Source organism: Etheostoma spectabile, chromosome 6, assembly GCF_008692095.1.
Source record: "Etheostoma spectabile isolate EspeVRDwgs_2016 chromosome 6, UIUC_Espe_1.0, whole genome shotgun sequence".
Taxonomy (NCBI): domain Eukaryota; kingdom Metazoa; phylum Chordata; class Actinopteri; order Perciformes; family Percidae; genus Etheostoma; species Etheostoma spectabile.
In genome coordinates, this window is record NC_045738.1 from 10,314,757 (window position 1) to 10,334,269 (window position 19,513).

General features: G+C 39.8%; 2 protein-coding genes across 9 annotated transcripts in view; both read left to right on the forward strand.

Annotated features, from left to right (window-relative positions):
• The first annotated feature begins 575 nt into the window (after nucleotides 1-575).
• Nucleotides 576-16,580, forward strand: kcnj14 (potassium inwardly rectifying channel subfamily J member 14). Of its 3 annotated transcripts, XM_032517559.1 has the most exons (7): nucleotides 576-792; nucleotides 7,322-7,495; nucleotides 7,701-8,555; nucleotides 8,679-8,719; nucleotides 9,123-10,983; nucleotides 12,053-12,370; nucleotides 13,669-16,580. In XM_032517559.1, exons 5-7 carry the CDS (start codon nucleotides 9,934-9,936, stop codon nucleotides 13,897-13,899), a joined length of 1,599 nt encoding a protein of 532 aa, XP_032373450.1. In that variant the 5' UTR covers nucleotides 576-792; nucleotides 7,322-7,495; nucleotides 7,701-8,555; nucleotides 8,679-8,719; nucleotides 9,123-9,933; the 3' UTR covers nucleotides 13,900-16,580. The 3 variants fall into 3 exon arrangements, with proteins under 3 accessions (XP_032373450.1, XP_032373447.1, XP_032373449.1); XM_032517556.1 differs by having other exon boundaries at nucleotides 7,701-8,719; XM_032517558.1 differs by having other exon boundaries at nucleotides 8,679-10,983.
• A 1,060-nt stretch (nucleotides 16,581-17,640) lies between these two features.
• The window catches only part of myh14 (myosin, heavy chain 14, non-muscle), a 28,605-nt gene continuing 26,732 nt past the window's right edge, over nucleotides 17,641-19,513 (forward strand). For 2 of the 6 annotated variants that reach the window (XM_032517550.1, XM_032517551.1), the window contains exon 1: nucleotides 17,644-17,936. The gene's annotated coding sequence lies outside the window, so the exon portion shown is untranslated. Of the gene's footprint in view, nucleotides 17,937-19,513 lie in introns of all 6 variants that reach the window. The other 4 variants (XM_032517552.1, XM_032517553.1, XM_032517555.1 and 1 more) reach the window with 3 other exon arrangements.

The following is a 19,513-nucleotide window of genomic DNA, read 5'->3' on the forward strand; positions in this document are numbered from 1 at the left end:
AAACACACACTGTGTCTCTCTCTCGCTCGCGCTGACTTTCTCTCAAAACTTAGTTTCAGTATTTATCAATACAAATAAAATATTTTTTCAGTACATATCGGTCAGATGCAACCTTCTTTTTTATCATCGGTGTTACCGTAATCTACAAGACATGAACTGTAGCCTGACATTGAAAAGTACGCAGACAACACAAATGAGAGGTTACTGAGGTATTTTTATTAGCCCATAAAGGGAAAGTAATCAATGAGGCATTAATGCTAAAAAAAACGTATATGCATATATTACAAAACCTGATAGTTCCATAGCCATTCCTGTTACAAAAAATATATATAAATAAAAAAAATGTGTATATATATATATGTGTGTGTGTGTGTGTGTGTGTGTGTGTGTGTGTGTGTGTGTGTGTGTGTGTGTGTGTGTGTGTGTGGTGTGTGTGTGTGGTGTGTTGTTAAATAAACCTAAATGATAATCCGGGATCAAAAATCATTGTAATACACATCTAAACTGTAATTTAAAATCAGGATGAAAGAATCAGGATGTTGTGAAAGGTCACTCTGGCAGTCCGGAGAGGCGCGTGGTTGATTGGGGACAGAGCATCGCAACGTGAGCGCGCTCATCCACCACCTCTAGGGCTCGCGGACAGTTGACAGGACCGACAGGAAAGGGAAAGCTCGCACACGCTTTTTAATCAGCGCTTTTTTCTTTTTGTAATTAACCGACCGTTAGGGAACTGAAGGTAAACTGACGTCGTCACATCGCGCTGAATTAACGGGAGGAACATGTCAACGGCCGGTAAGTGCTGACTGAAATTAACTGCGCAAAGAAATTGTCAAAACACCACTTTTGGATATTTTTTATTTTTTTTAATTTTGTATTATTATTCTATCGATGCTATGCGGCAGTTGTGTTGTCCGTTGCAACATGTTAACCTCAGTGGCATTTTAAAGCATGAACTCATAGTCTACGTTTAATTCTGAAAAGCATCAGATTTCTGTTTACAAAATGTAGGTATTCATCACACAGTGACACTGCAAATTAAAAATGTTAGTTCTGAATGTTGGTTTGTAGCGTTGCTGTTGACCTCAAATATGATATGATTCTGTAGCCCAGCTACATATACAAGAATGCTCCTTAACCAAAAGGATGCTCCAACGGTTTTTTTCTCCCTTTTACTGTAAGCCTATAATTGGAAATCTTCAGTATTGCACTAATGTCTGGCTAATTTGACCTTACTTGTGCTGTGCAGGAGTGGAAGATAAATAAAAACAAGAAAAGGCCACAGAGCTCGGTGCACTCTGATGATATAGATATTAATCGTTTTGTGAGTTGTGAGAACTGATAGAAAACACAGCTGTATTTTAAAATAGGTTTTAAAATGATGTAATGCTTCTGAAAAACTAACAGGCAACCCGCTTTAAAATGCATGCATTGCACAGCTATAGTTATTTTCTAAGGATGCTCTTTTGCAGTTTCTTTGCAAAATGTGCAGTAGATTGTACCCACAGGCACATTTAAATCAAGTAGCAAGACATTGCTGACAGGTTTTCAGGGAGGCACATGGAGTAAAGAGAACGAACAAAAGTACTGTACCCAGTGCGTGAAAAAACCACTTAGGCCAGGAGACAACCTAGGGCTTTATGCAATGCTCCCAAAATGAATCCCTTAGCTTAGGGAAATATTTTGCATAAGGGAAAGGTTTGAAACTTTAGGTAGTGTATGCAACTGGGCACAGGACTAAAAGATGACAGCACTTTTTCCTCCAGCTGATTCTCTTTTAAAAGGCGCTCATGGTTCTGTTTTGTTAGTCAAACCTCACATCCAGGCTACGTTTATTCATGTTGATCATTTTAAGGTAACCATAATTCAAAAATAACTTATTTTAACCAATGCAAGTACATGTTATTGTTGCTGTGAAAAGAATACTTGAACAATTTAGTGTTGTACTTCCATAAAGTTACGGGACATGGATACAGAATTCTTTTTTAAATCAGTGACGCAGAAACCAGGGTATCTTGCTTTAAGTCCCTATTATGGGTCAAGCTCAAAGAATCCTGGATACACCTCCTATAACACAACTCTATAGAATATTTTTGATGGACCTTCCCTGCTTGGTAAACACCCACGTCCTTCAAACATTATGCCCCATTTTGTTTGTAGTCTTTTTTTTTCATTCCATAAATTGATTAAACACAGGCCTATCGTGATATTGCAAAGCACAGTCAAGCCTTTAACTTAGGATTTTGAAAAGAGGTGAGATAAAAATATCTTTATTTTTGTGATACAGTCTTGAAAACCAATATGGCAATTTGACTGCAGCTTGGTTTGCACTGTTTGCTGACATGTTGACTGTGCGTTCATGACGAATCACCTGCGTTGTGATACTGCTGTTATCATGGGCAATATTTCAGATGCTAACACCATAGTGTACTCTGTAATTTACATCCATTGTTTGTGCTGCATTTCAAACGGAAATATATCTAAATGGAATCACTCAGTTGTGCTAGTCTTAGGCAGACTGGGTGAAAGCAGCTAATGCAGTCATGATATGTTATGGGCCTGTGCAGTGGGGAGATCTCTCGGGACTGGTGAGCTTGCAGTAGCAGGGCGCATCATGAATTTTGGATTTTGTCCTGAAAGTTTACACCAACAAGAAAAAAAGAAAACAACACTCCCTTTAATATGATCTAATACAACAATGCAGGCCATAGGCAGAGGGTTCAGGTGGCGTGTGTGTGCGCGTGTGTGTGTGTGTGTGTGTGTGCGTATAGTAAAATAGTTAATAGTTGAGGTGTAAGGAGAAAGCTATAAAAAGTAATAAAGTTGGCTCTAATTTATATAGCCTAATTAGTCTTGATTGCATTTTTCTTAGTTGATGTTCTTAGTATTTTCTTAATTTAAGAATACTTGTGCAGAGTTTTAATCAGCACATTGTAACCTGCACCGTCTTTTTTTATTATTATTTTTTGGGCACTTTCAGAATTTATTTTGATTGGACAGCAGAAGACATGAAAGGGGAGAGAGAGGGGGAACAACATGCAGCAAAGGGCCGCAGGTCGGAGTTGAACCCGGCCACACTGCGTTGAGCAGTAAATCTCTATAAATGGGTGCCCGCTCTACCAACTGAGCTATCCGGGCTCCCAACCTGCACCGTCTTAACTCCCCAGATTAACTTTTGGTTGTCCTCACACCATGACCTTGATTACTGCACACAGCTGAGGGAGGGACAGCAGCAGAAAAGTTTCAATTAGATGGAATAAGGCCCATTGCCAAGATGAATCCACACTTGTGTTTATTATTAGATGTTTTTTTTATGTAAGAGTGTGTGTGTGTGTGTCCGCGCAAGCATGTGCGTGCATGCGTGTTGTTCATCAGTGAATTTAACAATAGATTGCATAACTAACTTAACCAACCAACCCTAATCAAACACAATCAGGGCTGATAATTGTCTTTGTTTTTTGATATACGTTTCCAATTCATCTACACTTTTGTGGTAATTATAATTAATACTATTTACTGACACACTTAGACAAAAAAAAAAAATCCAGTTCAAGCTGATGGACTATTTGTGTTAAGAAAGTTGTTTCTGCAAGTTGATTTTCATTCTATTTTACATCAAATTGAAACCAGTGGCTGGCTGGAATATGGGAAAATTATTGTAACTGTCTTAAAATCTATGCAGTTCATACTAGTAAACGAGCTAAAACATGCACAACACAGTTATGGTCCTTTCAACTTCAAACTTTTTAATGATATATATATGTGCATGTGTTTTAAATTTTAAGCAACAACATCAGGAAAATGTTGCCTAAAATTTAGTTATGACCTAACATCCATTACTGGTTGGTGCTCTGATGCTGCAACTATCATGTGCAGCTCCTGCAATTTATTAATGATGCCACCAGATGAACACTCACCAGAACTGTATTGATTAGTAAAACGTCACTGCAGTTTTGTAATGTCACTGGGCATTTGTTTGAAATGACCAGCTATTGCAGCTGATGCAGTAGCCCCTTTGTGCATATAAACATGATTAAAATCTGCCTTGAAAAGTGAAGTTTAATAGAATGAACGGCTGAAATAAAAGAGATGTAAAAAAAAAAAAAAAAAAAGGCTCAGAAAGAGAGCCATGTGACACAGAGAGATCCTGCCTGTGCCCTGGTTTCAAACCCCCACTGATCAATAACAAGTATTGATGTCTCCACATTTTCATTGTGACGTCGCAATATAGAGGGTCACTTTTGAAAGTTTTATATTGTACAGTACATTGTGTCCACAGTGTTGATTAAACTCCCCATCATGAAACCATCCAACCAAATTTAATAATGCATGAAATAAGCCATGCAACATTGTATGGTGTACATTGTTTTACTAAAACTGTTGTTTTTAGAACAGAAGAACAGGAAATAGGACAGTTCACATGTGACACCAGACGTAAGGAGAGTGACAAACTGAAGAACATACTTATTTGGTGCATTTTTCAATGACACCAAAATCATATTCCCTGCTACTCTAATCTGGCCACATAACACCTTAATATGGTCAGATAATCTGGATGGAAAGAGGACAGGGGAGGGAGAATACATGGTGAGAGATCCACAATGAAAAAAAAACAGGTGATGAAAGTGGATAGCTGTGGTCTTGCAGGAGAATTCTGAATGCGATTGTCAAGGTAGATGTTGTGCCTATAGTTTTTGGGTCAATGTAATACTTATTGCTAATTTAAACCAGTGAGTGTTGTACTACATTTAGAATTGCTTTAACAATGTTGTCTGTTCAGTCCCCTACAGCTGATTGTGGTCAGTTTTGCTCAAACATCAGTGGCAATCTAAAATTAATCACAAACCCTTGGATTCTAAAGCACATTTTCTGGTTTATGTTTTTAGCAATTGTTGGTTTATCATTTTGCCAATGAGTGCTGCCCAGTCAGTGCTTTATTTGCATTTTTGATGATGATGTGATCCAATTTATTTAGATTCTCCTAAGTAATCAACTCCAAATTAGTAGTTTGTTATGAATATGGCATTTTGGAGGTACAAAAGATCACAAATGTTAACCTCAGCTATCTCCCAATCCTTTTGCTGCCCCCAATTGGCTTTAAGTAATTAGTTATAACTTGTACTTGCTCCTTTTCTTTAAGTTGTTAAAAACAACTTACTAGGTCTTATAGTCAGTCACTGTCTATTAATGTATAATGTTGTTTATACTTTAATGTGTGCTGTATCACTTTCAAATGCTTCTGATGTTACTGTTAAAGAAACTCCTGAGGAAAGTTTACAGTGGCTGTTGTATATTTTCTCAACAGTTTGCAGCTACAAAAGATATAGAATGGTTTCAAAGCTGCTATTTACTTATTTATTATTTTCATTTTAAATTTATCTGCAGATTATTTTTCTGATCAATTAGTTGATTGTTAGGTCTCGTAAGCATAAGACAATTATGAAAAATACCCATCAAATGTCTTGTTTTATTTGACACCAGTCCAAAATCAAGAGAAAAGACGAGGAAAAGCAGCAAATTCTTACATTTAAAGAGATGTAACTATATAGAAAACATTTAAATTTATTGCCTAAGAAATTACTTAATACATAATAGTCCTCTAGAGTGGTTTATTAATGACTCTAGCTCTACCTGGTTAGTTGGGAAAATCAAGGAAAACCCTAACATGGTAAATGTATGCTTAATCTCATGCAAATGAATAACCCGTACCTAGTATCAGAGGTAAAATAACTTTAATTAAAGGACCCATAAACATAAACATCATATAAGGCACGACTGCAGATCAAATGCTGCTCTGGGGTTCCTGACAGTGTGAAGCAACAACTTCACATACACAGTTTTCCCAGACACCCCTGCATGTTCTTGTATGAGAAGTTATTTGAGACATTTGCCACCTCACAAGGCTATGGCTGGCCAACACAAGGACACATATACCCTCACATTCGCACGGACACACACACACACACACACACACACACACACACACACACACACACACACACACACACAAACACACTCATCACCTCCTCCAGCTACTGTCGTCAGTTGTCCGGCGACACTTCAAGCCAATCATAGAGATAGCAGACCTGAGAGTGTATTTATTTGGTGGTGTTGGCATGAGCCACAGTAGAGGCCTCAAGGTCAGGACCTGCCTCCTCACACATTTGTTCATTAACTGAAAATTGAGCAACACGCGTCTGGAAATTTCTGTCTTTATTAATTTGTGGAAATTAAGACTTTAAACTACATGTTTTAGTTTGAGCTCAGTTCCAATAATGTCACAACATTTATGACTTCTGGTCTAATTAATAAATAACCTTTATACAGTTTCACAAATGTTAATATATAGTAGTTAATTTATTATATCCATGCATATTTGGTTGAACCTATTATATCCCGAACTGGTCTGCATGCTTTTCACCTACAGTAGCGGCAGTAGTGATGAGAGAATAACAGATGGATCTAAAAAAGTTTTTTAGCTGTTTAATGCATAAAGTCAGTAATTTCTCCTCTCAGCCAGCAGCATATAACACCATAGAAGCATGATGGTACACCACATCAAGGGACAAGTAAGCAGTAATTGTGTAAATTACAGTGGCCAAAAAGGATGCTCTACATTGTTTATTTGTAGCACATGTTATGTCTCAGATTCTAGTGAAAGTATTGATCAGTTCCAACTCAATCAAGGTGAACATTATATTGCACTGTATTTGTTGAAGGATATATTTGTTAGATTCAGTGCCATATACTGTTTTTTTTCTATATTATCCCAAATCCTGTAAATGCCATAACATATCCTGTGTGTGTTGTATAGATATTCTTGCTACCTTCTATATCAGTAGGGGCTTTTATGTAACTCCTCTGAGGATTTACAAAACCGTTGTGAGATTACCAAAGTCACGAGCGCAGCTGTAATCCACAGCATATCGCCATCTCCACAGCAAGACATACTACCTCCTCACCCCCAATCAACCCAGAGTCCGTTTATCTCAGTCCTTCATTTAAGCTACAATCCCAGTCTCAACCTTTTCCCAAGAAAACCCCCTCCTATTCTCCCAGTCTATTGGCTTTAATCCACTGTTGCCATCAAAGATTACTCCCCCTGTACCACTTGGTTTCCCAACCCAAAACGAGGGCCCTGCAGTTCAGTACTTTATGGTAACTGACCAGTCACCCCTATAAAGTTCTACACTATATCCATCAATACATTGAAATAAGTGTTTGTCCTTAAGAAACATAATTTTTTTTTTTTGATACATGGAAACAAATGACAAATGAAAAGACAAATGGAAAATTACAAAATTCTCTCTGTTTCTCTTTACAGGCTCCATTATTCCACAGGTACATCGGGGTAATTTTTTTCCCTTTGCTGTGATAGAGTTTGGTTCTTCAAGTTAAGGCTTTCTAAATGAAAAGCGCCACAATATTGGACCGATTAAATAATCCTGTAACAATCCAAGGACTGCATGAGAGAAACCTAAGAGGACCACTACAAACAGTAGGTTTCTGATCACCATACATTTAGATATTTATCAGATGTTAATGTATAGGAAATGTGATTATATATGCAATGATTTTAAGATCGAAAGGTCTTTTTTGAGACAAGAAGATAACTTTTGAAGTATCTGTTTCAGCACAGATGATGTAATTTCTACCTTGCCTTTAATTGTCATTCTCTTTATCTTTGTTATCTTTTTTTCAAGACTGGCAGTGTGTTAAACAAGAAGGTCCTAAAGCAAAGGGATGCAAAACAGACAATCGACATCTCAGTAAAGAAAACGGAAAAACCATCAGACTCTTTCCTTGAATTCCCACCAAAGCCTAACTCTTTTACTGAACGTGTCATAAAGGGAGGTTAATACATAAGCGAAGATGAACCCTTATGTCACTTCACACTTCAGGAGGGATCTCTTTCCCCATTTCCATTTGTTGTAGATTTTTGTCTAACCTGCTGTTACTGGTTGAATTAAATAGCATTACCTATATTTGTGCAGCTATATTAGTAGCTCATGTCTATCATTTTCAGTTTCTTTGTACTCACCACAGTGCAGGATTATGGTTGAGGGTTTGATTCTGTGTACTGTTTCAAAGGGGATGTGGATTCTCTGTATACATGTCAGGATTCAGTAGAAGAGTTCTCTGGAAATGGTTGGGCAAGGTAAATACTAACTCTACAAGATTTTCATTTCCAGATATATTTGCACGGATCCCTTTTGCTTTATTTAAGCCGTTGTTGGTTTTTAAGAATTATTTCTATATACTAACTTTGAATGCTTTTTAGAGTAGATGCACTTCAAAGTAACTTATGCATTATTTTTGCATTGCATCTGCATGTATTAATTTTCCATTTTGTTTGTGGAAACTCTCTGATATTCAGGTAGCCCTTTGTGATCTGGTTCAAACTGAGATGATGAGTAATTGACTACAATCTACAAACCCAGTTATGCTCTCAGCCACTTTAGTTATCAGCCCTTCTCAGCTCTTCTCCTTCTGTGGCATACACCTGATCTATCTACTTTGGTGCCCGACCTCCAGAAAAATATAGAAAACTTCCTCAGGTGATCTGTGTACTTACCTTTTCCCTACATATAAATCTTCCACTTAAAGTTAAAAATACAAGTGGCGTTGGAGATAGATCAAAGTAAACTCTGTGGTTTTCTTCCCTTCTTATCTTGTGTCAGGCATAGGCGTTTTATCAGCCGTAATGCTGAGCTGTAATGAGGTATGTCTGCTCTGAGAGACTAACTGTTGCATGTGATTGGTAACAGCCATGTAGTTCAGGTCAATAATATTCACACAACAGTCAGTAAAACAAGTCTTCACCAAATTGACAATGGCTGCTAAACAGATGTGCAGAGCCTTAGAAAGAAAACGTGAAATTGTTAAAGCAGTGACATGATTGAACAGGAAATGGAAAACAAAACATGGTTGTTTCAGTTGGGACCCTTTTGTTGGGCAAAAGTAACATTTCCTTGACAACTGCTATTTAACACTTGACTGTGTGTACTATATTCAGTGCTTCATCCAAGACATATTGGCACTGAATTATGAAAGATGAATGATGACTGTTTGCTTTTGATGAACTGAAAGTACTGTACTCTTTGTTTCCACATGCCCATACCAAGGGGTTGTGACACTGGAGAGATCTTTGATTGTAAGAATTGGCATGTTTTTTTTCTTTTTTTGATTGCATGTTGGAAATGTTTTTATCATATTGTCCCATTTTATGTTTAAGTCTTGTCACAATATTATAAAAGGTACAGTACCCTGTTACGAGCTGTACATCCTTTACATGTTTCCATCTCCATCCTCCTTCTCCATTGCATTATCAGTGTATAGCTTTTATCCATTGATGCCTGCTCAAGGCTTCCCTTTTATTTGTTTGGAACTGAACAGAACCAATCCCGCATGCTTTTGTGATGTCTGAGGTCCAACCGGCCCTATCACTCCTTGTCAAAAGACTTCTTGCAAACTAGGGGTCACAGAAATATACTTCTTTGGCTGCTGCTGACATCCTTGTTTTCAGCTCACCTCACCCAGTGAGTATGACTTTTATGGACATTGGTTGTTAATGAGTGCACCCGAGGACCTACTATAAGAAAGCCCAATTTGTTTGCTGAGGGATTTATCACTGAAAAGATAGACTCTACTGGGAAACATTACAAGTTGGCGAAAGTAAGTGACTGATCAATGGCCTTCGAGGGAATTATCCTCTGGTTACTATTGGCCACTATGGACTTCACTATGGAGCAATTATCTCTTCAATAAGGACTGAAAGACTGACTATGTTGTAAACATCAAACATTTAATTGACTGTATGAAGGTGCTGAATTGCCTCATCAACATTTGAATCCAGGCTCACTGAGGAATACAGCGTTATTGTGCACCATAAGAGAGAGGAGACTTTTTGTTTTTTGTTGTTTTGGATTGTACGTGATGGGAGCGGCACGTGTGAAACGTCGTTTCAGTGCTGTGGTAGACGGGCCAGTGGAGGAGGAGGAGGTCATGAGGCTGGCACAGAGTGCTGCTGACACGGCTAGGGCAGGGGGGAGTCCAATGGGGTCAGGGACCCCAACCAGCCCCTCCCCGACCCATGCCCTGAACGGCAAAACTCTACCTCTTCAGAGCAACACCCACAATGCACAGAGGCAGAGTGCCATTGGAGTTGGGGGAAACGCAGGAGAAGGCGGGGTGAGAGCAGGAGGAATGTGCTCAGGGCTAAGGAGTGAAAGAGGCAGTAGTGTGGGAGGAAGAGAAAAACGGCGCTCATCCTCGGACCAGAATTCACTCTCTTCCCCCTCCACTACCAACCGCCGGCGCACCAGGTGCTCAAGCCGCCGGCCCCGACAACGCTTTGTGGGCAAGGACGGACACTGCAACGTCACCTTTGTCAACATAAGCGAAAGGGGCCAGCGCTACCTTAACGACCTCTTCACCACCTGTGTGGACATTCGCTGGCGCTGGATGCTGATCATCTTCACCCTCTCCTTCCTTCTCTCCTGGCTGCTCTTTGGATTTGCCTTCTGGCTCATTGCCTCCGTGCATGGGGACCTCTCCATTCGGCTTACCCCCAGCTCAGGTTCCTCTCCAGGATCAGGAGAGGCCGGGTCTGGAGGAGAGTCTGATAGAGAGGCAGTGGTTGAGGAGCCGTGCTTCCTCCAGGTGAACAGCTTCATGGCAGCCTTTCTGTTCTCCTTGGAGACGCAGACATCCATAGGTTACGGCTTCAGAAGTGTTACCGAAGAATGTCCCCTGGCGGTGATGGCGGTCATTTTGCAGTGCATTGTGGGCTGCATCATTGACGCCTTCATCATCGGGGCAGTCATGGCCAAGATTGCCAAGCCCAAAAAGCGCAACGAGACACTGGTGTTCTCTGACACAGCTGTGGTGGCGCTGAGGGACGGGAAACTCTGTATGATGTGGAGGGTCGGAAACCTTCGCAAGAGCCATCTGGTAGAGGCACATGTTCGAGCACAGCTACTAAAGGTAAGTGATGGGAGATGGATAATTGCCACGCAGAAAATAGTCAGGGAGTTTGGCAATGATAAAGAGAAAAAGCCTTTTCAGTTGTTTTTTAGAAAGAGTTGATTGGATGGTAAAACAAAAAGCCAAAGTAAGCATCTGTCTCAAAAAACAGAGGTGGCAACTGTGAGAGATAGTGGTGGAGGAAAAATGGTTGCAGAGAGAAAGAGGAAGCACTGAGACCATCTGGCCTGTATTCTGTGGACCGTAGTTAATGAGAGCTTGTTTTATTTTCCCTCAGGGGTTAGGAAGATTTACCATGGATTAACTTGCCTGCAATTCTTTAACTGAGAACCATTGTCCTTCATTGTCTCATTTTCCCAGGCAGTATGTGTGCTGTATGTGGGTTAGGTTATTGTACTGTATGTAAGCTTAGGTTTACTTTTCTTTCTGTGTGGCCTTTTGTGAATAGTTTTAAACATGTTTCCTACTTTTGTGAATGTTTGTCTTCAGTGTTGTGTGTGTACATGTACAGTATGTATGTTACCAGAGTTGTCCGGAGGGTCAAAAAATGTGGAAGATTGGGGCTACAGCATAGACAATCTAATCTCTCTTAATAGCATGACCGTGTCAAAGTTCACACAGGCAGATGGGATTAAGTTAGCAAGGATAAAAAAAATTCAATTCTAAATGCTGGGAACGGATATTGTTCCATAGTAAGGGTTGGGTGAGTGATAAGCCTATGCACGGGGGGCATGACTAAAGACTCGTATAGTCAAATTCATCTTATCTATGACAACCAAATACTAAGTTTCTGGGTCAGGGTAAGAAATACAATTTCCAAAAATGACCTTAGGAAATGGTGTCAAGTGTATTTGTGTTGCATGTTATAGCCAGATTTACAGTTTAATTTTACTTTACTTTGATTATGTCCTGCCTGCCTTTGTTTGTCCAATGTTTGTTTCATATTGGAAATCGTTTCTTGTCTCCATTTAATACTTTCCCCACGCTTGAAAATCAATTTTGCAACATCTAATGTGGAAAGTTTAATGTATTAAATTGTCTTTATTTTACTCTCAATTCCCAACTACAGCCAAGGGTGACAGAAGAGGGAGAGTTCCTCCCGTTGGACAATATGGACATCAACGTGGGGTTTGACACTGGCACTGACCGCATCTTCTTGGTCTCGCCAGTGACTATTGTCCACGAGATCAACGATGAGTCACCTTTCTTTGAGATTGACCGAAAAACCTTGGAGAATGACTCTGAATTGGAGGTGGTGGTCATACTTGAGGGCATGGTGGAGGCCACAGCTATGACCACACAGTGCCGTAGCTCCTATCTGGCTTCTGAAATCCTCTGGGGACACAGATTCGAACCAGTGCTCTTCGAGAGGAAAGATTGCTACCAGGTCAGAAAAGAAGGATGTAGAGATATACTGGAAAAATATAGATCCTTCCCTTCCCTTAATGCTATGTCTGAAGTGGTATGTAGCAGTGTGGCTCTAGAGACGGAAATGTTGGTAATTTGGTCCACAATCACCTATACTTGTCATCTAGCGCCATCAACAGGTCAAAATTTAAACGTCCATTACTTTGGTTTTTGACCAAACACCAGACAAAACTGTCATTCCATCCATTCCAACATCAGTCTCAGTTGTATTGACTTATTGTTTAGTGCTAATTAGCAAATGTTAGCATGCCAACACACTACACTAAAACAGTGAACATGGTAAACATAACCTGCTAAATATCTGTATGTTAGCATTGTTATTTTGAGCATGTTAGCATGCTAATAACGTTAAGCAGGGATTAAAGTGGGATCTGGCACGTGGGGATACGAGGGGGATCCCAAAATGTAACACATTAAAGTTTTTACTGCTTCAAGGTCTCTATACACTACACATCACTTAAAGAAAACTCACTTTTTTCACCTGTTACCCAAATAAATTCCTTTTTCCAAAACACTGGTGAAGAACCAGGAGCAATTGCCAGGAGTTGAGCCGTTTTCGCTCCATATAAAACACACAAACGCTACATTCACCTATAGCTGACTTTACAGAGAACAACAAAAGCAAATCACATCACCAATCTTTTTTAACCAAATGTTCTGTCTAGCTCAGCTAAACACGTTACCGTGTCGTTCACTACAGAGCCAGTTTGTAAATGGTAGATAGAATAGATAGATAGATAGATAGATAGATAGATAGATAGATAGATAGATATTTATTGATCCCAAAAAATGGGAAATTACAGAGTTACAGCAGCACATAAATATACATACATACATACATACAATATACATGAAATAATAATACAAATAATAACAAAATATAAGAATAAAATATAAGAATATAAGAACAAATATTTAAATATATACAAGATGGGAAAAAACCAAACATGCAACTGTTTAAGTATGCTAAAATGTAAATGAACCAATCGTGCCGGTTGCCCTTATTGCAATATTGTGGTGTCTCAGAGTCTCATCTAGCACCCACTAGGCTACCGACAATGTAATCTTTACCTTTTACACTGACTTCCAGTTTATCTAATAGCCCACGCGAGTGTCCTGCTATTATTACAGACGTAAACAAACAAACACTTTCCTCGTTCATGGAATCACGGCTCAAAGAGCCACAGGTGTTTCTTGTCTTGTCACCTTACAATAAAATGTATATTTAAAAATCCTCGTTTTCTGCCCTTTTTTCAGGTGGACTACTCATTCTTCCATCAGACATACGAAATTCCAAACACACCTTCATGCAGCGCTAAGGAGCTGGCCGAGCAGAAGTACATTCGCAGCTCACGCTCGTCATTTTGCTATGAGAACGAAGTCGCTCTGCAGCTCGTCTCCCCTGAAGATGAGCCTGGCCCAGACCCTGAGTGTCCCTCCCCATCGATCCGAAGGCAATCCCTGGCCGAACATCTTCACTACAATTGAACCTGTTGGATAGGAGGCCTTAAGGGAAAAGAGATAGAAAGTTGACCCAGAGGTTTAGAGGAAGAATAGGCAAAGAGAGAGAGGGTTAAACTAGTAGAAATTGGCAGACCAATAGAGACCGGATTAAAAGTCGTTAGGGCGAGTGTCTCGATAAAGGATAGGAGGCAACATTGTTTACAGTGATTGGACAGGGAACAAAGTCCAAAATAGGAGCAAGTCAAAAGCTCCATTACAACTTTTACAAGTTTGCAAGATTTAGATAAGTACTACTATACAGATTAGATTGCACAGAGAAATATAAAGGACAGATAGAGAGAGGTTTTGGTTCAGTATTTTAGGGAGCCGGGTTACTACACTGGCTTAGTTGTCTGATTGGACCTGGCAATCTTTTAGGATCATTGAAAACTTGTCTGCTAAGTCTCACATCTGGCCCGGCACTACCACAACACGCCCATCTGGCTCAAATACCTGACTGGAAGAATATACAGCAGCACCCCATGGTGACTCTACCATGCAACTGCAACTGTTCAATAATCTGTTTGGGGTGGCTTCTGTATGAAATGAATGGCAGTGTACCTTCTGAGGTACAACTCAGGAATGTATTCCACTACGATGCTGAATTATCATTTTAATGTTTTATTTTCGTATGGTAAGTATGGATAGTGTACATTTTGCAAAACTACTACTGAGAAGGTAGTTGAGCATTAGGCTAGGCTACTTGTAGAACCAAAGCAGAGCAACAGTAGCATGGAGAAACAGCTGAAAACTAGCAGTGATTTTGAGCAGTTTCTTTTCCATGTTATGTTACGTATGTTGTTTGTTTTGGGTCTTTATTATGTCATGCAAAAAAAAGTTCACTGATTGTAACATTTTGTTTTATTTAATAATTTTGTGTTGAGTTGAATGCCATGTGGCGAGGTCAGAGTAAGCATCCATGTGAGCATTGTAGTGTTAGATACACAATGACAGATGATGTTGTCTGTGTCTATACTAGTTAAATACGATACATTCTTTCTTGCACTACTATCTACAGTATCTTCTCATGTCCTGAAATCAACCACACTGTATTGTTTTGCTGTGTTACATTTGGATTGTAGTACTTAGTGACTGAGCTATGACATTATAATCTTTTAAGTGTCTTGGCACTTGGAAGACCGTTGATGATTTAAAGGGGTTCCTCTCATTCGCTCTGTAAATGCACAGGATACCCAAAGTCCCGTCCAACACCACTAGAACGTTCGTAACTGAACTGAATAGGATAGATGTGATGGTGGTGACTATGGTTTGCTGTTTCTGCATCTCTGAGAATAAAACAGCTGTCTAACATCTGCGCAATTGGATGAGGATTGAACTGGACACTACACCTCATAGAAAATGATACTGTATTTTTGTGCCCATAAAATCATGTTTCATGGTATTATGTTCCAATGTGCTACAGTTGGTTCCTCTCACAAATTGTGAGATCAGTGTAGTGAGTGGTGCCTTCATAACAAACCAGAGATTTTGCAACTGGCCCTTCATCTGCAGCAGTTAATTTCATGTTTGAAATGTACTTAAAGCATATTTTTATTATGTATTTTCATACTGCTACTTATGCAAGAGTGTTTAATCAATCACTTTAACATTTGCAGGATGTTTTTCTAAATAGACAAAAATGTCTTTACTGTGAATCTGCTCAGTAACTGAGTAGTCCCAATAATAATCTCTAGACAAGTTATGGGTTCCAAGATTGTCTCAATATGAACATGCACTGATAACATAAATAGGTTTTTAGCTGTGTTGTATTGTAGACTATGTAATAGTTGCTCATTGTAGTTAAATGACAAAGCACTTGGAATGTTCTTGTTGATTTTAGATCCTGTAATGATTTGTAGGAAATCATGCCACTATGAGTATTTAAGTGTTCGATTAAAGAAAATGTTGTTACTCAATGTCAGGAGTGCAACATGATATAAAGTGTTGACCAATAATCAGCCTGTCCAAAGCACATCCTTGGAACTTGTTCCATTTACTTTGCACTAAAGTAGTATATGCAGATTAATATCACTAATGACGCTTTACAACAGCATAAAAGTGTTGCTGGATCAGCACACATTAACCTCAAGTCATCAATTGCAGTGTTTTCCTTCAGTTATTTATGGTTACCCCAGGGCGGGTGAGGTATTGATAACATATAATCTGTTGCAATTAGTGTTAAGGCCATTTTTCTGTTTGTGTTCTCCCTTGCACTTCTCCTTTATGACTACTATACCATGTTCTATTTATAGGCTGCATGGGTCATGTTGTTCACCCTGCCTCCACTTGTAACTTGAACTTACTGCACCATCACTTTAACTACTATAGCACTGTTTAAAAACCCAAGAAAAAATAGACAGATGGATTATTTGGTAATGTCACTCCTTAGGATTCACTTCTCACAGTAAACACATTTTTTAAATCATACTGTATGTATATACATAGTGTAAAATAAATAGTATACTGTAATAGATACATTATTAATAAATGAGTGACATGAAACCAATAAAAGCTGTTGCTACCTTTCTCAAGTTATTATTCTAAAGAGATAGGGAAACCTTTCCGCTCCAGCACTGAAATGTAATTTCAGCGTTGCCTTGGGCACAGAGCACTTCTAGATGAAACTGAACTGTTTGTAGAGCAAATAAAACACAGGGATTGAATTGAAATTATGAGTTTCTTCTTCATTTATTCTTCTTGTAGCTCACAGGGCAAACATACTGACCATTTTAGATGGAAAGTGTAGTGTATCACTGCTCTCATAATCCTTTTTGAGTTTACAATGAAGTGCTTTAAGATTTGAATGAAACATTAAAAAGGCATGCAGATTATGCATATAATGTTCTCATTCTTACAACACATATGATCATTTACACATATAATTCCAATAGTATTCCCAAAAACCTATGGTGTGCAGAAAAAATTATTATTATTATGATGGCCATTACACAGATTAGACATTTAAAATACTGCTAAATGTATAGTTCAATTTGACTAAATAAATAAAATGTAAAAGTTAAGATCCACTTCCTATAGCTTTATTTAGAACTTTGCTCTTTGCTCTTTGCTCTTTGTGTGTGTGTGTGTGTGTGTGTGTGTGTGTGTGTGTGGTGTGTGTGTGTGTGTGTGTGTGTGTGTGTGTGTGTGTGTGTGTGTGTGTGTGTGTGTGTGTGTGTGTGGAATATATATTTTTCCCCATTTTTGTTATTTATTTCACCTATATGGCATATCATAGACTATGAAACATTTCATATTGTTTAGCTATGACGTCTAAATTGCTGTAAATATTTACCATAGCCCCACAACCCTGCATGGTACCTCGGGAACTCGAGTTCAGTCGGATTTTCTGGGATGATCTGAATCACGCGCCTGGAGTCAGCTCATTCCGAACAACCCGTCGGTTGTGTTTGGTTGGGGATTCAAACAAATCCGATCCCAGATCTGCGTCTGCGGACTCTCGCTGCCACTCAGTGGTAAACAAAGGGCGCGCAAATCTCCTTTCTCTAGCGCGAGAGTGCCGCACAGGCACCTGCTGCAGCGCTCCAGTTGGCTGTTTGACCCGTCAGTCACAGTTAGCCCCGCCTCTTGTCCGTTAGCATTGGTTAATGTCGGAGACTCTTGTGCTACCGTTAATACCATTCGTCGCCGCACTTGTTTTCTGCCAGTTTTGGGGCGGAAGGATCTCGTTGTATTCATGGGGCGGGTCTACTGCTCGGTTGTATATTTTGATTGGAGTTATTGCTCTCTGAGGCTTGACCAAACTCATTTCCTTGTGCCTGGTTGGTCTCTTAGCAGGAAGTTGCTGTCATGGACCGAAGCCGTCGCCTTGCCCTCACTGCTCTCTGTTTAATTCTCATCGTGTAGTGTGAGTGCGGCTCCACCGAGAGAGCGGTGCAATGATAAAAGCCGCATATGCGGTAGGCTGCTACCCACCTATCAGGCAGGAAAATACCCACAAAACAACCTCACCCCGGTTCTCCTCGCACCACAGCCTTATCAACGACTCAGAGCAGAACCTGAAGGTGAGAGATTTAATTGCCTTTACTCTAATCCAACTCGTAAATAGCCAGTGTAATATCCTGAACGTATCATATTTCAGTGGAGCTGGCTAACCTCGCTAGGTTGGTCTAAATGCGGTGTTATAACGTCTAAAAATCAAACGTTTGTTGGACTAGAGGCGTTCATATTGGTTTGATCTTTATGTTCGCTTTCAAAAAGAGACTTTCATCGAGATGACCTGAAGTCTGGTCAAGTAAAACTGTCTGCCTAATGGCCGTATTAAAGGGATCTCGACCCATATAATATTTAGGTATTGGCCTACTGTGACCATTTGTATATACCTATCTTTTTTTTTCTCTTTCTGAAAATTGCTTGGTTATGTGGCTGCCACATGTTTACAGTCAATTACAGGCTAGGGCCCATGTGATTATAAATGTCTTATGCTGAAGGCGTGGTTGCCTTCGTCAGTTTCTGTGCCGGAGATACAGATCTATAATGCAGGTAATTTATAGGGGTCACGCCGCAGTTGTACTGATCGGCAGCCTTACTGTAATAATCATCATAGCCAGTGGTTTAATAATGTCACATCTCCTCTCTGTCTCTGAAGTGCGCAAATGTCACAGTATCATCATCGATGCAAAGCTGAAGAAAAAAGGCGTCTCCTGCTCCCCCACCCGTTTAAAACACGTACTATCACACGCACACACACACACACACACACACACACACCAAAAGACCCCCGCAGTGAATGACCTCAGTTCAGACTCTGAAGGTATTGTCTGTGGGCTGCTGCTCAGTGTTGCTAAGGAGGAGAGCAGCCAGGTTTTGGCAACTCCAGCTGCTGCAGGACGAGTTTTCTGGTTTGTCCAGCCTGTACTGCGACAACGTGTGTGTGTGTGTGTGTGTGTGTGTGTGTGTGTGTGTGTGTGTGTGTGTGTGTGTGTGTGTGTGTGTGTGTGTGTGTGTGTGTGTGTGTGTGTGTGTGTGTGTGGTAAGCAAGAGAGTGAGAGAATGAGAGGCAGAGACCTTGCTTTAGGGGAATCATTGGCATTGATGGCAATCGGCAACATCTTACACTGCAGCTAAAGTGTTGCCATGCAAAGTCTTCTTCTATAGTCACTGTTAAAGCTGATTTAGGAATAGGGCTGATTATTTTATATTTATGACGATAATGATGATAAAGTATTGCCTGTCTAGCCAAAGTCTGACATGAAGTTTATTCATCTGTACATAGATCTCCACTGTTATCCAACAAGTATTAAAAACACATTATTTAGCCACACCAATACACTGGATGACATGCTTCTTCATTACAATAAACAAGAAACTAGATTATCTACAAAACCCACATATCTCACCCTAAGGTAAATACTTATGTCAGGGATCACATATTTTCTATACTGAGTGGCTGGGTGGTGGCACCGTCTTTGTCAATGTGTTTACACCACACCCAAAGTTGTATTGGAGTGACTGGTATGGTTAAGGCAGGCTTCAGCACCGGGACCTGTTACTAACAGACAGTGGGGAAAAAAAGGAAACTGTGATGCACAGCAGGAATCAAGCCAGATGACATACCTGTAGAGGCGGGGATACGCCTAAT

Coding starts and splice junctions, on each gene's coding strand:
- kcnj14 (XM_032517556.1), top strand. CDS start 9,934: ATGGGAGCGGCACGTGTGAAACGTCGTTTCAGTGCTGTGGTAGACGGG. Junction 10,984..12,052: donor TTCGAGCACAGCTACTAAAG/GTAAGTGATGGG, acceptor TCCCAACTACAG/CCAAGGGTGACAGAAGAGGG. Junction 12,371..13,668: donor AGAGGAAAGATTGCTACCAG/GTCAGAAAAGAA, acceptor CCCTTTTTTCAG/GTGGACTACTCATTCTTCCA.